The 18,215-nt window shown below is 35.6% G+C and overlaps 1 protein-coding gene across 1 annotated transcript; it reads left to right on the forward strand.

Annotated features, from left to right (window-relative positions):
* The first annotated feature begins 4,025 nt into the window (after positions 1–4,025).
* LOC101353206 (olfactory receptor 51V1-like) lies at positions 4,026–4,960 on the forward strand. The gene is given in 2 exon segments (XM_012559280.2): positions 4,026–4,641; positions 4,644–4,960. Coding segments are annotated over 2 exon segments (933 nt in total).
* The last annotated feature ends 13,255 nt before the right edge of the window (positions 4,961–18,215 follow it).

The raw sequence follows: 18,215 nt of genomic DNA on the forward strand, positions 1-18,215 counted from the left end.
CCGTTTATTCCCTCTTTCATTATTCTGATGCTGTTGTCATTTACAGATTAGCCTCTCTGATTCCCTGTTGTAAATATTTTGGTTTCGTGTAGTCCTTAAGATTTCATTTCTTAGGTAGGTATCTGGCTAGTACAATCCTGTGTCCTATATTCAGCCCACTCTCTGATGCTGTTTGTTCTCAGACGGAAGGACTCCCTTTAATAAGTCTTGTAAGTTTGGTTTGGTTTTCACATAGTCTCTTAATATCTGTTTATCTGGAAATGACCTAATTTCACTATCATATTTGAATGAGAGTTTTGCAGGATATATTATTCTTGGCTGTCAATTTTTCTCTCTCAAGGTTTTATGTATGTTATCCCATTGCCTTCTTGCTTGCATGGTTTCTGCTCTGTATGTGACTTTTTGTTTTCTCAAGCTGCTCTCAGGATTCTTTTTTTATCTTTGGTCTTAACGAGCGTGATTATGATATGCCTTGGTGTTTTTCTTTTGCAATCTATCCTATATGGGGTTTGTTGAGCTTCTCAGATGGTCAGCTTTTCATCTTTCATAATATTGGGGAAGTTTTCTGTCAGCAATTCTTCAAAGATCCTTTCTGTGTTTTCTGTTTTCTCCCCCTTTTCTGCAATTCTGATCACTCAGATTTTTGCTTTTGATTGTATCCCACGTAATTCACAGGGTTTCTTCATTCTTTTTTCTGATTTTTCCCCAAACAGAGTTGTATCCAAGTGTTTGTCTTCAATTTCACTGATCCTATCTTCTGTCATTTCAAACCTGCTCCTAAGCCCTTCTAAGACACTGTCCATTTCTGAAATCTTGTTTATCTTTTGTATTTCTAATTGTAGTTTTTGTATGATTTCTACTTGTGAATTTATTTTAGCAGTTTGTTCCTGTATTGTTTTCTTGAAATCTTCCATTTTTTGGTCTGTATTTTGTATGAATTTATCTATTTTTTCCTCATTTTTGTCTGCTTTTTGCTTCAACTATTGGATAAAGTGAATATTAGAGCTTTGAATTCCCTATCAGTTAGGTCTAGTGCCTTTTCTTCTACTGGAAGGTCATTTGGTGTTTTATTTTGGATGCCTACTGGAACCATCCTGTCCTGTTTTTGTAAATGCTTTGATATTGCCTGCTGTCTTTGGGGCATTCAGTTGTTATTTTCCTTGTTTGTTGCTTGTAGATTTGTTTGTTTTGTCCTTTTTTGTTTTATTTGGTTATATCTGAGTAGGTGGGCTGTGTATTCTTTGTTTGCTCATCTGCGGGTATGATACTTTTCACTAACTTTTTCAGTGGGGAGGGTCAGTCACTCAGGCATGGTACAACAGGGCAGTTCCAGCTGAAGGGAAGTTGCTGGGGTGGGTTGTTTGTGGCACTTACCAGAGCTGACAGTGCGGATCGGGAATCAGTGCAGGGCAGGTTCCAGTATGCCATGCCTGTGCTGCTTGGAAGTGTGATGTTTAGTGCATGGTGCAGGCAGCCAGGAAGGAGAGGGTAGATTGTGATGTGTGGAGCTAAGATGGGTATGGGAAGAATGAGAGAGAGGAGAGAGGAACAGGGGTCAAAAACATACACACAAACAAAAAAAAGTGCTAAGGGAGCTTGCTATTTGAGTAGAGAGATGCGAGACTGAGAAATGGGGAAAAACAAAAATTAAAAAAAAAGAAAAAGAGTAAAAGAAAAAAATGAATAAATTGAAAAACTGGAAATGAAGAAAGACAAAAAGAGAATAAGACAGAGATGAAAAGAAAACAAATAAAAAAAAACCCAAAAACCGAAAAAGAAAAAAGAAATGCCCACAGGGACGTCCCTCTGCATCTGCACAGAGTAAGGGAGTAGCTTCCAAACCACATGGTACTGCCTGGCTAGAAGGGCTTCCAAGCTGAGAAAAGAAAAAGAAAACAAACAAACAAATCAAAAAAGAACAAATCAGAGAAAACAAACAAACAAAAATCCCCACGTGTCCCACCAGCATGGCAGCACAGGCTGGAAAGCAGTTTCACAGTCAAGCAGTGTTTCGCAGCCTTTCAGGAAGAAGCAAAGATTGCACATGGAGCCAGGTATTTGAGAGAAAGGAGGGGGAGGTGATGAGAGGTAAAAAAGAAATCTAAAGAAGTGGAAAAAAGCAACACCAGCAGCCAACAAAAGGTACTCAGGGAGCTGGACAATGTTGGCAGGTGGAATCCAAGTGACGCCCGGGTGAAGCTGGTACTTCCCAGCCAAGAGACTGTGGCTGCAGGAAGCATAGGAGGCTAAGTGGCAGTGAAGAAGGGTGGGGGGATGGGAAAGCCTATATTACTGGTTATCGGTTGTTCTGTCTCCTGCAGGAAGCTCCGTGAAGCTGCTTTCTCATACCCCCTGTTCGCTGATCTCCGATAGGAGTCCAAGATGGTGGATCCATGCTGCGGTAGTTAATAGGGGACCTCTGCATGTATCTCTCCTCGCTGTCTGTTCTTGGTCAGTTTCTTATTCCCTTCAGTGCTTGGCTGAGTTCTTTATCTCTTCATTTGAAGCTTAGGGTTTCAGGATTGATGTGTGACTCTGTTTTACTTAGTTTTTCTGATCTTTGCTGCTGAGGGACGGCGTGGTGCTTCTGACTGTAGTGCCATGTTGCCACGGAAGTCATTTCCACAAGCTACATTGTAACTAAAGCTGAGTTAAAAATATAGTCAATAACTTATGCCACTTTACTCTGTTAACTGAGTAGACTCTAATTAGGGAAATAATTTTTGTTTCATTCCAAATCACAAATTTTTGAAGGTGACGTAAGTTTAGAGTAAAATCTAGCAGAACAACAATTATTCCTATCAACTTCATGGTCTGAAAGATAACAATTTAGTAAGTGAAGTAAGACATGGACAGATTTGGTAATAATACTCTGTAAAAAATGAATACTTAACCTGTTAATAACATTCTGCAGTCTATAGCACTATTTAACCCCATACCAATATCCACCACTGTTATGCCTATCATACAAGTGATAGAATGTGTTTGAGGCTCAGGGAAGGGAAATATCACTTCCAAAGGAATATTGAGTAAAATTAAAAGTAAGGTTTACTTTAACTCAGTATTTGAGTATTAAATGTGAACTGAGAGAATCCCATAAAAGATGAAAACATCAGACAGAGCACAGTAGTTAAGAGCATGGGTGCTGGGATGAGACTGTTTGGGTTCAAATCCTCACCATTTACTAGCTACCTAGTTTTGCCAAGTTACTTAAACTCTCTTGGACTGAATCTACTCATCTGTAAATCATGGCTCATAACAGCACCCATTGCTTAGTGTTGGTGCAAGGATTAACTTATATGTTTTTGAAATGCTTAGAACAGTGCTTGGCACATCAAATGGATTATGTAGTGTGTGTGTGTGTTTAACTCTCCCTGGATAATTTCCAGATGGAAGTTAGATAATAGTTATTTTCATCATTCTCTGTAACATATGAACCAAATGTTCCCAGGGGGCATGTGGTCAGTTTACATCCTTTACCCGCCCTCCTTATGACATCAGAGCCTCATAGCTCTCTCTTTACACAAGGATTGAAAAGAGACAATCTACTTTCTTGGGAGCAGAGAAGAAAATACGTTTTAAGGTTATTACAATTGAGTTCAGACTCTGGCAGGTGTTGCTGGGTAGAAGACTCAGACTAAATCACAAGATATAAGAAAAGATCTTCTGAAGATGAAGAGTAAGTACTTTTCACAAAAACACTGAAGATTAACATCATTGGCAATCATGTCCTATCATAATCTTTAATTGCTTGAGAAAAGATAAAATCTATTGAGATCACTTTTTCCATTTGTTAGTCTCAATGCTTTACTAGGTGAGAATAGAACAAGATTCTTAGTATCATGATTCACTTGGATGGTGGATGTGAGCAGCAGGAATTGTGACATTCTAATCCTGAAGTATCTGAGTTATATTATACTCCATCTCTGCTCAAATCTGTGCTGAATGAGAAAACAAACTGCTTGAAAGTTATCTACCAAACAGACATAATCTCTGACTCATAGAAAAATCACCACAAATTATCCATGCCTGCTTTTTCTCCTCATAATTCCAATTCCTCAACCTTTCTCCTCACAGGCTTCCCTGGCCTGGAAGGGGAATATCCCTTGATCTCCATTCCCTTCTCCTTCATTTATGCTATGGTGCTTTCAGGGAACTGCCTGGTGCTCCATGTGATCCAGACTGAGCCAAGCCTGCATGAGCCCATGTTCTACTTCCTGGCCATGCTGGCCCTCACTGATCTGTGCATGGGGCTGTCTACAGTGCACACGGTGCTGGGGATCCTATGGGGGCTCAGCCAGGGCGTCAGCCTTGACGCCTGTATAGCACAGACTTACTTTATTCATGGTCTGTCCCTCACAGAGTCAGGAGTACTTCTCGCCATGGCTTTTGATCGTTTTACAGCAATCTGTAATCCTCTGAGGTATACCTCTATTCTGACCACTGCCAGGATCATGAAGATTGGGCTGGGAATTTTAGGAAGGAGTTTTATGTTCATCATTGCCCCCATAATCCGCCTAAAGTTTTTTCATTACTGCCATTCACATGTCCTCTCTCACTCTTTCTGCCTGCATCAACATCTACTGAGGCTGGCCTGTTCTGATATCCACTTCAACAGTTTCTATGCCTTAGCTCTGGTGATTTGTTTGATTCTATGTTAATTCTCACTTCCTATATCCTGATCCTGCATGCTGTCTTGTCTATTGCATCCCGGGATGAGTGTCTGAAATCCTTGCAGACCTGTGTCTCCCGCATCTGTGCTGTCCTGGTTTTCTACATCCCAATCATTGGGCTGACCATGGTACACCGCTTTGGGAATCACCTCTCTCCTGTGGTCCACGTCCTCATGGGCAACATTTATATCATCTTTCCACCTCTGATGAACCCCATCATCTACAGTGTGAAGACCCAACAGATTCGTAGCAGGATTCAGAGGTGGTTCTCCATGAAGAGGGAGTGAAACACTTAGGATCAAATAGACGTAAATGGTTTAGATGCAGAAAATTGGCCAGGGAAAGTGAGTGAATAAGTTAATTAAAGAGGTGAAAAGTAATGCAATTGAACATTAAGAGTTTATATGACCTGCCACTGACGGAAAGATTTATAAGTATCAGAAGAGGTAATAAACCCACGCTTTTCAATCCAAGTATAATGTTGGAGGTTCTGATAATAGAATCATTTACCACATGTCTATATTGTTTCTGTCCAGGAAAAGATGCTAGTTCCACAGGAACATTTATCTTGCAAGAAATACCTACGAGAAAGTCAAGCAAACACACAGTGCATATCCATCAATGAAAGTACAATTTAATCGCCATTTGGTACAGTTGCTTTGATCAACATGCAAGCTACAATTGGTCATTAAGTTCATATGGATGTTATCAGACTGGTAAATAGCCTGTCTATTCAAGAGCCTTTCCAAAACATCACTACTCTCCTGTTCTCACTCATCCCTCAGCAGACAACACTGTTGTCTTGTTTCTCAGAGGAACTTTTATCACTGTTTTACAATCTCATAATCTTAATTCTAGTCTCAGAGAATTTATGTCCTTTTATTATTCAGATTAAGTACTCTACTTATCTGGTTTATCGGATCTTCTGTTATCTTTTATGGGTTTGGTAAAAAACAACAAGAAAGACTTTTCTTGCAGGGGCATTTTATAATGTATGGGAAAAATATGTATTCCTTAATAACTATTGGGAGGTCAGCTGGCTAGCTGTTTGGGAAAATAATAAAGTCTAGTCTCCACTATAAACTTTATGGCATTGTCACTCATGAGGGTCTTCTTAAGAGGAGAAATTCTCTTCTCATTTCTGCTTAGAAATCATCTTCTTTATCTTCATTTTTTTCCACAAATAAAGGAAACTTATTAACATATATTCTGCAACATGCAGCTAACCTTGAGTATTTCTTAAAACTCTGCCCATGACTTTTTGAGAACAAACTTGGGACATATTTCACCTTCCTGTAGTATTCCAAATATTCTAATTTACAGTCATTTCTCCTCTTCTAGACTGGAGATTCAGAGTTATTAATCCCATGATTCAATCTGTATAGCATGTATTACTCAAGGAACAGTCTTGGTTTAACATAAATGTGAAATGGAATAAGATGCATAGTTATATGTGAGACAAGCTGACCAGTAGTAAATATATAAATATACAAGTAAATAACGCTTACATTCCAATCTTAATCAGAAAATGCAGAAGATAGAAAAAAAAATTGGCAAAAAACACTACCCAGAGCAAGCATAAATTTAATATTAGATTCCTTTGGGGTCCTAACTTATGTTTTGAAAATTCCAGATTTAAACAAATTATAGGTGGTGTGTTATATGATCAATAAAAGTAGCTTCCAGTCTTCAAGGGTAATGTGGCATTCAGGGAACAACATCATAAGACCCTTACCCAACTTCCCATAACATGCACTTACACATGTATAGGAAAGGCAAGAGTTCACAACAACTTTCAAAATGAGGAAAAAATAATCATCTGTTCCCAAACACAGGAAGTCATTTCCACAAGCTACATCGTAAATAAAGCTGAGTTGAAACATGCAGTCAATAACTTATGCCACTTTACTCTGTGAGCTGAGTAGAATCAGCAACTAGAATCTAATTAAGGAAATAATTTTTGTTCCATTCCAAATCACAATGGAAAAGATGGAGTTTAAAACAGCAATGATAATTTTGCTAATAAAGATCAACTTCTACAGAATGCTGTCATAATTCACATTAAAGTATGGAAAATGTCAGAAATGCTAGTTATATCATGAAAATTTATTAGTGTTCTTTATGTATTAGTCAATGAAATAAGAAAATAATGAAGATGTTCATATACGATAGAAGAATTTAATGTTCATATTTACTTTAAAATTACTACACATGTATATGACCCAAGATTTTTGCTAATAATTTTTTTTAATTACAAACATTCAACAAGTAGCCAGTTCTAAAAATAAGCCTTTCCTTTACATTCAAAAATACAATTAGGAGATAGAATATAAATACTATTCACAAATGCAGCAACTATAACGAAAAGATAAAATAGGTGAAACCTGTATAAACATATGTAGAAAACATTAAGGCTCTGCTATGGAGGTGTAACAATACCATACACTTTAGAAATGGAAACACATTTCTAACTCTATTTAACTCTATCTGTCCTCCTAAAACATATCTATAGGCTCACTGTGATTAAACAAATGATAACGTTTTTCAGCCAAATAAAATTTTCATAGCATCTTAGGAAATATTAAAAATCAGAGATATAGGAAATTTAAAAAAATTATATTTCAAGTAATGCTTTGGATTAGCTCTTAAAGTTAATAAATCACAATATGAAGAAACATTATTTTATACAATAAAGACTGTGAACAAAGACTATACAAACAACTAAACACAATAGAATAACAAATACAGAAATAATACTAAATACATAGAAAAATAGTGAATAATTTTAATGAAAAGTTAGTGGTATATTTTAACATATGGGCAAATATAGATTATCTAGTAGTCATTTGAAAACTATAAAGCCTTGTCTATAACTAATTTCTTAACCAAAATACAAAAATTTTAAATACTTTCTAGCTATATCAATTGTATACACATAAAAATGAAACTATAAAGTTAAAGAAAAACTGTTCTTTAAAAAAAATTTTGAATAAGATGTGCCTTCTAAATGAAGTTAGGAAACCAGAGTTTATAAAGGGAGGATCAACATTATATATAAAATTATATAGACCAATATATATTATACATATGAGAAAATAAATATCAAACTATTAAAACATTTGTCAGGACCTGGCAAGGGTTAATTTACTTATGGAAAAAATTCTTACAAACCAATATGTAAACTAACATTAAAATATGTTCAACCTCATTTAAAATTAAGTAACTACAAGAATACAAGATTAAAAAACAGGTAACAGTCAAATAAAGTATCATATTTTATATCCAATTGGGAAAATAAAATATTACCGTCAGGAACCAGTGTCACTGAGTGTGTAAGATATTGTGAAGACTCTCATGTTTTTAGTATGGCTGTAAATTTAAAAAAACTTCTTGGAATTAAATCCAAATATTAAATTATCACACACGTTAACACTAAAATTATTTATTTCAATTTTTCCCCTATTTTTTACCCAAGTAAATATGCAAAGTTGTGTGCCAAAATATATTCTTTGTTATCTTAGGTGCAGGGAAGGACAGCACACACTACAGGGGAAGTCAGCACAACTGGACTAAACAAAAGCTGAGAAGTTTCCTGAATACAATCAAACACTTTGAGGGACAGAGTAGCAGGAGTAGTGATCTGGGGACTATGTTTTCAGGGGACATCTAGGTCCATTGGCATAACAAAGCTTATTAATAAAATGTTCTGCATCCTACTTTGGTGAGTGGCATCTGGGGTCTTAAAAGCCTGTGAGCCGCCATCTAAGACACTCCACTGGTCTCATCCCTTCGGGAGCAAGGGAGAATGAAGAAAACAAAAGACAAAAAAAAAAGATTAGTCCAAAGGACTAATGGACCACAGCTACCAAGGCCTCCACCGGACTGAGTCCAGTACAGCTAAATGGCGCCCGGCTACCACCACTTACTTGTCTGACAGGGATCACAATAGAGGGTCCTGGACAGAGCTGGAGAAGGATGTAGAGCATAATTCTAACTCACAAAAAAAAGACCAGATTTACTGGCCTAAAGGAGACTGGAGAAACCCCGAGAGTATGGTCGCCAGACATCCTTTTAGCTCAGTGGTGAACTCACTTCCGAGGTTCACCGTTCAGCCGGGGAGTGGACAGCCCCATAAAACCAAATGGGACTAATGAGGCACGGCAGTCCAGGGACACGGTCCAGAAGGCAGAAGGGGACAGGAAAGCTGGTGATAGGGAACCCAAGGTTGAGTAAGGATATTTTTGATGTGTTGTGAGATTGTTAACCATTGTCATAGGGCAACATTTGTAGTAACTGTTAAATGAGAAACTATTTTGTTCTGTAAGCCTTCATCTTAAGTGCGAATAACAGCACAATTGGAAGAGCGTAGTCAATGTCACTGAACTGTATATGTAGAAATTTTTGAAACGGTGTATCTTTGGCTATGTGTATTTTCACCAAAAAAAAAGGTTGAGAAGTTAGAGGGTTAATATGTTGTGGGGTTGTTAACCAATGTCATAAAACAACATGTGTACTTCTGTTTCATGAGAAACTACTTGTTCTGTAAGCCTTCACCTGAAATACAATAAAATATAAAAAAAATAAAGACTTTATTAAAAGAATAAATACATAATCTACATACTGGGAAAAAATCTTTTATAATGACTTATCCAATAAGGGTCCAATCTCTAAAATCTATAGCAAATTGCAACAGCTCGACAACAAAAAGATAAGTAACCCAATTACAAACAGAATCTTAACCAAAGAGGACATCCAAGCAACCCCAACAAACCTATGAAAAGATGCTCAGGATTATTAGCCATCAGAGAGATGCAAATCAAAACTACAGTGAGAAACCACCTTACACTGGCTAAAATGACACCGATTTAAAAAAAAAAAAATCAACAGATTACAAAGTTGGTAAGGACGTGAGGAGATTGGAACCTTTATCCATTGCTGGTGGGAGTGTGAATTGGTACAACCATTATGAAAAATGGTAAGGCACTTTCTCAAAAATCTAGAAATGGAACTACCTTATGATCCAGTAATCCCACTCCTAGGTATATGCCCTCCCAAAAACAAACAAAAAAAATCCTTTGCCGTTGAGTTGATTCCAACTCACAGGGACTCTATAGGACAGAGTAGAACTGCCCCATAGGGTTTCCAAGTAATGGCTGGTGGAGTCAAACTACCACCAGGGCGCCAGAGACATAAAAATAATGACAGGAACGTACATATGCACACCTATGTTCATTGCTGCTTTATTCACAACAGGACATACATGGAAACAACTGAAGTGTCCATCAGTGGGTTAACTGACAAGCAAATTGTGGTTTATACATGCAATAGAATACTATGCAGCCAGAAAGAACAATGATGAGTCCGAAAAATATAACACGGGTGGACCTAGTGGACAAAACACTAAGTGAAATAAGTCAAACATATAAGGACAAATGTATTATCTGTCTTTTATAAGAAGACAAGTATAGATACATAAGGAGAAACCAGTTTTCATTGTTGGTTACCAGGGAGAGGACGGCCAAGAAGAAAGTACACTTCATATCATAGATACATGTTATTATTTATTTATTTATATGATGGAAAAACTGGCATGGAATGTGGATGTAGTGAGCATGGCGCAACCAGAGTAAAACGAGCATTTGAGCACATATGGATAGTTTTATGCATATTGGTATACAGGTAGGCACAGGTGTGTACATAGGTGAGAACAGACAGAAGTATCTGTAGGTATTTGTAAATACAAATATGTGGGTGCAGGTATAAATATTCACTGAAGACACAAATATGGATATTCCACAGACATTAACAAACATCTTTCAAGATTGGTTTTCTGAGTGTGAAAACTTAGGACCATCATCATGGGACAACTCAGTCATTTGACATAACATAGTTGACAAAAATCATAATCTGCATCTTAGTGAAGTGAGTAGCATCTGGTGTCTTAAAAACTTGTGAACAGCCATCCAAGACACAACTACAAGTCTGTACTTGCCAGGAGCAAAACAGTAAGTAGGTAACCAGAAGTTCAGAGAAGAAACAAGTCTGCACGAACCACAACCTCATCTACCCTGAGACCAGAAGAATCAGATGGTACCTGGCTACCACCACCAACAGTTCTGACCAGGGTCACAATAGATGGTTCCAGATATAATGGGAGAAAAATGTGAAGCAGAACTCAAATTGTTATTTAAAAAAAAAAAAAAAAATCCTGATAAACTGGAAGAGTAGAGAACAGAGGATTCCCTGAGACTATTGTCCTGAGTCACTCTTTAAAACTAGAACTGAGCCAACTATCTACTGAGATCAACTTTTAGAGAAATATCAGAGTGGCAAACAAAACAAAGGATCTGTGGTCTACTTAAAAACCATCTGTATGAGACCAGAAGGTCAACCTGGCCCACGTGAGGTTTAATAACTTTCCTTATCTAATTAATCTCCTTGTATGTAATCAGTGTCACGTTGCTACTGTCCTCTCCTCCTTAATCAAGTTGAGTGTGACATCCTACATAGTGTATCAATATAGGTTCATCACTGTAAAAAATGAGCCACAAGACTGCAAAATGTTATGAACAGAAGTATTGTGCAGGAGGAAGAAGAGGTATATGGTAACTTTTGTATTCTCTGCACAGTATTTCTGTAAATCTAAAACTGCTCTATAAAATAAAATCTATTGAAAAATCTTACATGTGTGTATTCATGTATAATCATGTATAAAGTGTGATTTTTATTACATGCATAAATGCTATTATGCTATAAATATTTCTCTGGGGCTTAATTTTGTAATTTGACATTCCATTTTAGGCCTATGTTGTTGCATATTTATATAGAGTGATTAACATAATTCTTTAATTGCTTCATATTACTTACATCTCCTTAGAGTTTATGTGAATTAGAGAATGAGCTGGTTCTTTTTAAGGAGCAATATAAATTTAAAACTTTAACCAAACAGATCAGGAATGAAATAATCAAAGAGACAAATTACCAATTATATAATTTGGGAATATTATCATCAAATTTATTCCAGTAAATTAGATAACTCAGAAAAAAATGAACAAATTTTTGTTATACACAAACTTCCAAATCTTATCCCAGAAAAATATATAATCTGAGTAGGTTCATATCTATTAGAGCCATTGTAATAGGAATGCTTCCAACAAGGAATTTAACAAGTCCAGACAAATTTACTGGGTGAATACAATCAAACATTAAAAGGGAAATCTTGTGAATTCTACACAAATTTTGTTCAGAAAATGCTGAAGGAAGATACTCTTCCCAAATCATTTTGTAAGACAGCTTTCTGTCAATACCAAATTCAAATGATGTAATTACAAGATAAGAAATCTACCAGCCAGTATCGTTCATAAGTAGAATTCTCTCTCTTTCCCCACAAATGTCAAATCTTGCCCCCAACTCTCTGTATTTTAGATTAAAATAATCTTGCAACCTTTCCCTCTGCAGACCACCACCTTGGAAACTTTCCATCTTTCAAATTCTTGAAAAGTCTTCCTGGTGGAGAGATAAGCTACTTCACGAGGTCTGATCACTTCCTCATATATTATGCGAGAAATCTAAATTCTACTCAGGTTTTCAGCCGTGTACAATGAAAACAAATACCATCATCGCACAATGTGTTTGGATGATAATGGAAGGGTTGGAGGTTTTAGTCTGTTCAGAGGCACTCCGAAGAAGGGCCTGGTGATCTACTTCCAAAAAATCAGGCACTGAAAACCCTATGGAATGCAATTCTACTTTGACACACGTGAGGTTATCTTAAGTTGGTATCAGCTGGATGGCAACTGGTTTAATTATAACGGGAAGCCCAGTTTAAAAACAAAATAGCTGCAGAGGCAATAATTCTTAAAAAAGGTAGTCCAAGATTTAAGTGCATATCTTTAAAAACAATGAACTTGACATTGAAAGGATCAAACAGATCCCACAGCCACAGGCATGGGCAGGGCTATGAGAACCAATGGCTGAATGGGAGATTCAGTTAGGTCTCAGGAGTGGAATAACAACCAAAGTGAATTTAGCAGGTTTACCATTCCAAGAGGAAAGAGCCATCCCCAGAACATTCAGCAGGGACAAAGGGACAAGGCCAGCTAATGTATCCTGGGACTGCATAATGTTTCTTGTAGGACCTGGATGCCTCAAAAGTATCTTCTTTCCTTGCTTAGGAGACTTTATAAAATATTTTCTTAAAATTCTGTTAGAATTTAGATATCTGGACATTGTGGTGTTTAAAATAAATGTCAGAATATGCATAAGATATTTTAGAAAGCTATTTGGGACATCTATACCAGAAAAGAAAATGTTATTATAACAAGAGTCAAGAAAATGTAATTGTGATTGGAGATTACAAAACAAAATACTTCAGAGAATATACAGACTCAAAGTAAAATTTAATGGAAAGCTTGGATCTTTAAATAATTTTGTTAAAAGGGCACTCAATTTCTTACACATTAATCAGAAAATACAAGTTTTAAGACTTAAGACACGGGCTTGTGATTAAGAGAGTGATCTGGAGTTGGTTGCTAGTAATCAAATCCCTACTTAACTAATTCTAATAATAAAAGTTTTGGGAAGTTATTATATGTATGTATATATTTTTTTTAAATGCAGAAATATATATATGAAGCAGTTACAATACTGCCTAGGACACGGTAAGCATTCAATAAGTGTTATTAATTATTTATACATATAGTGATAAAGTGTATTTGCATATTTTCCTAGTCATGTTCGGGTTAGAAGTTGGTGTAAATGTGGAATAATGGGAAAAGGCTTAACATGACAAAAACATTATTTTATAATGAGTAATTGTTGCCAAATGATGTATTATCGTAAGGAAAGAGTTATTTAAATCATGATACAAAAGACTTCCAGATTAAATATATATATATATATTTTATAAAGCTTAGTAGTTAATATAGTTTATTACAATAAGAAATTAGAAAGAATGTGTGTATTTAACCAATTTTTTTTTATTTCCTATACTATTTTACCTTTCAAACATTCTTGATTTTTCTTTTTTTTTCATTATTGTCATTAAGTCCTTCTGTCAGAGGTTACCATCTAGTACAGGGTAAGGAGAAAGAAGGTTCAGATGTAGAGGAAGTTCCTTTCAGGCACAAAAGGCAGAAGTCCTTTCAGCATAAGATTGGGAAGAAAGACACAGATGGGAGAGGAGAATAGGGAAGGAATAATCTTAAAGAACCAATTTTAATAATAATAATAATAATCTTAAAGAACCAATCTTAAAGAACTGCACGTTTCTGGCCTTATTCAATCAGAATACAAAAAAAAAAAAAAAAAGAGGCGAGAGAGAGAAACCCAGCGTATTTTGAGAGGGAAGCTAGTATTTCCTGCTTGGATATCTAAGGGAGATTGCCTTGCAGGGTATCTCATGCCAAGGTGGGGCTGCATCCTTAGAGTAGAAATGACCACATGCCACATTCTGTCGGAGAACAATGTGAAAGAGTATCCTATTTTTTTCTTTTCCACAAGACAGCAAAGGGATCTAGAAGTTCTTCATAGCACTGCACTGATTAAAAAAAAAAAAAAAAGTCATGGGGAAAGCTGGCTACTGAAGTTGTCAAGGGAGTGGCAGTTGTTAGGGGTAAATGACTCTGAAGTCAAGGGCCACAGGAACAGTATGAGAGTCAGGAAGTAAGAGAAAATGGATCAGGTCTCAAGGCTTGTAGAGTAAGAACCAAGGTTATGGATGGGTAACTAAAAGGAGCCAAGAGAAAATAGTCAAAATTTAGCAGAGGGTCCAGAAAGGACAGAGTTCCATACATAATGTGGAAGATGAGATATCTCTCAACAGGGTCACCCAAGTATCATAGCACTTAGAGGCCCATCTAGTTCTCTCACCAAATTCGTCGGAGACATTTTGTCTTCCCCTTTAATGCAAATAATAACAGAATTAGGTGGGTGTAAGAGTGGGTGAACAGAGACCTATAGAGGAAAGAAACAGTCCAGCAGAGAATACCAACTTCCAATTGACAGAAAAGTTACTCAAATATGTTACACCACTGGAAAGATATTTTTAAAAATCAAAACAACTAATTGACCTCTCCTGTTGCAGTTGAGTCGATTCCAATTCATAGTGACCCTATAAGGTTTCCAAGGAGCGGCTTGTGGATTCGAACTGCCAAACTTTTAGTTAGCAGCCTTTGAGTGCCATAAATATAGTCATTTGGAACATAAAACATAAAAGACTACATCATTTACAATTGAATTAATATTACCGTCTCTTAAAGATAGAGAGAACAATAAAAAAATTTAGCTTACCATATATCTGAGCTTTAAAGTATTGTCTTAGTTTTCTAGTACTGCTATAACAGAAATATCACAAGTGGATGGCTTTAACAAACAGAAATTTATTCTCTCACAGTCTAGGAGGCTAGAAGTCCGAATTCAGGGCACCAGTTTACCGAGGAAGTCTTTCTCTCTCTATTGATTCTGGAGGAAAGTCCTTGTCATCAATCTTCCCCTTGTCTAGAAGCTTCTCAGCACAGGGACCCCAGGTCCAAAGGACTTGCTCTGCTCCTGGTGCTTCTTTTTAGTGGTATGAGTTCCTTCTTTTCTCTGCTCACTTCTCTCTTTTATATCTCAAAACGGGTTGACTCAAGATACAACATAATCCTGTAGATTGAGTCCTGCCTCATTAACATAACTGCCTCTGATCCTGCCTCATTAGCATCATAGAGGTTAGGATTTACAACACATAGGACAATCACACTGGATGTTGAAATGGTGGACAGCCGCACAATACTGGGAATGATGGCCTAGCCAAGTTGATATACAATTTGGGGGGACACAAGTCAGTCTATCACAAGTATAAAGTACAAAACTCATTATGTAAGAAATTTGGTATGTATAATGACCTTCTAAGTTCATTACTGCAGTTAGTCTTGGTCAGGATCCAGAAGCTTATTATCCAATCTCAGGGACAGTGAGGACTGGATAATGTTTCACCAAGTCTTTTGTTTTTTTTCCAAAGTAATTTAATTCCTTTATCTCAATTAAGTCATTCAAAAATTGGGAAGATTATAATATACCTTATACATTTGTTCTGAGGATTTATATATATATATACGTATATATATACACACACACACACACACACAGAGATTTTAAGGAATTGACTCACACAATTGTGTGGTTAGGGGGCTGTCAAATTCAAAACCCTTATGTCAGGCAGGCTGGAAGCTCTGGCAAGATATGTATGTTACAATCATGAGGAAGCATCCTTCTTTTCTCGTAAATCTCAGTTTTTGCTCTTAAGGCTTTCATTTGATTGGATGAGGGCTATTCACACTATGGAGGGTAATCTCCTTTCCTTAGAGTCAACTGATTGTAAATGTTAGGCACATCGACAAAATACCTTCCCAGCAACATCTAAACTAGTGTTTCATCAAACAACTGGGCACCATAGCTTAGCCAAGTTGATACATAAAATCAACTATCACAGAACTAACTTGAAAATCTGTATATACATCAATACAGAATTTAGAATTCTTAACTCACAATGTGAACAACAATAATAACAAAATCAAGCAGAGTAATAGGGGAATAGCTTTTAAGAAACATGAAACAGTAGTAGCAGGAATAAAAAGTGCAAACTGTGAAACCAAATTGTTTCACCAAGTTTTTTTTCTTCTTTTTTTTTTTTTTTAGTAATTTGACCCCTTTACCTCAATTCTGTCATCTAAAAACTGGGAAGATTATGATATACCTCATAGATCTGTTCTGAGGATTAATAACGAGAATCCCTACAGAGTCCTTCCACAGTTCCTGACATATATGAGGCATCTGAAAAACATAAACTAAGTTATTATTACTATTACATTCTGTGGTGATTATTGTATTACTGGTAGTGAACATACATAAACATTAAATATAAACTCTAAAATTAATAATTTTCTGGAAACCTGTTTATAGTCATATGGTATGAATGTTAATACCAGTTTTATTCATAGTCAAAGCTACATAAAACTAAAATGCCTACCAATTAATGAAAGGATAAGTAATCTATTATATATCATACAACATCCACAATAAAAGAAATGAATTTTGAATACATGCTACAACAAGAATGAAACTCAAAAACGTAGAAGACTACATTATTTAAAATTAAATTTGCATTAACTTCTGTTAAAGGCAAAACTATAGGACAGAAATCAGATCAGTGGTTGCCTGGGACTTGGGGTTGTGAGATTAAATTGACCAAAAAGAGGTATAAGGAACATTTTTGGGGTGATGGAAATAGTCTATATTTTGATTGTTGTAGTGGTTACATGACTATAAACACTTTTCAAAACTCATCAAACTATACTTCTAAAGAGAGTGAATGTTGCTGTTTATAATTATACCTACATAAACCTTTCATAAAAATATTAAGTGACCAAAAACAGATATAAAGTTAAACATACCATTGCAACAATAAAGTTTTGAGAGAAGCTACACATATTAATTGAAAGTGTACATTATATCACTCATGTTACTTTGGTGATTTTCTACTTTTACTTACAATACAAATGTTTTTCAATAATTGCATAACCAATTAATAATCTTCTTATTATAAAGAAGATCAACAGGAAGGGAGGAAATAAAGAGATTTAAAACTAACTAAAACAAACAAACAAAATCCAAATCCTGTCCCTTATTATTGCCTAAAAATTAGAAATATCATTTAACCTTTGTGTATTTTAAGATATTCATCTATGTAATGAAAAATCATATTTATCACAAGTGTTGGTAGGGAAATTAAATTAGATACATATTCGTATTTCTTGGTCATAGTAATAATATCTAGTTTTGTTTGTTTGTTTGTCTAAGCTCCTTAAACCGGAAAAGGGGGATTGAATGAGAGGATGCAGATATAGATACAGGCTTATAGTAAACACTTTCATATGGTAGTTGCTATTGGTATTTTTTTGGGGGGTCAACTAAGTAATCACAAAAGTTTCTTTGTACTTTGGCAATTACTGAATGTTTGTATCTCCAGTTCATATGTCATAGTGTGAGTCTTGGGAAAAAACCTAGTTTGTTTGTTTTTATCACTATTTTGGAAATGATCCTAATAGTCCAATCTTATTATGCTACTTACTCAATTACATGGCTATATGACTGAACCATAGCTAAAATAATAAACAATAATGAAAACAAATTAAAATAATGGTTGATCTTTTAGTAAATATTTCAAGAAGTGTCATTAGCAAAATTTCTTTTTCATAAAAACAGAACTGGCCATAGGAAGATATGGAAATTACTAGCTAATTTTCCCCAGAGATAAATATGATTTTCAGCCCAGTGTGTATGTATTTTCTGGTTTGTAAAATGTATCACAATATTATTTGTGTCAATTTAACTGATTTATTAAATTGTGGGAAAATGGAGAATTTATTTAAACATGTAAAATATAATACATATAGAAGTTACTAAATCTATTTTTAATGATATACTGACTTTGACCCTTTAGAACTACACTTCTGACTTTTAAATACAGTCACATTTGATTTTAAGCAACTTAAACACTTT

This window comes from Trichechus manatus, unplaced genomic scaffold (genome assembly GCF_000243295.1).
Source record: "Trichechus manatus latirostris isolate Lorelei unplaced genomic scaffold, TriManLat1.0 scaffold00232, whole genome shotgun sequence".
Lineage (NCBI taxonomy): Eukaryota > Metazoa > Chordata > Mammalia > Sirenia > Trichechidae > Trichechus > Trichechus manatus.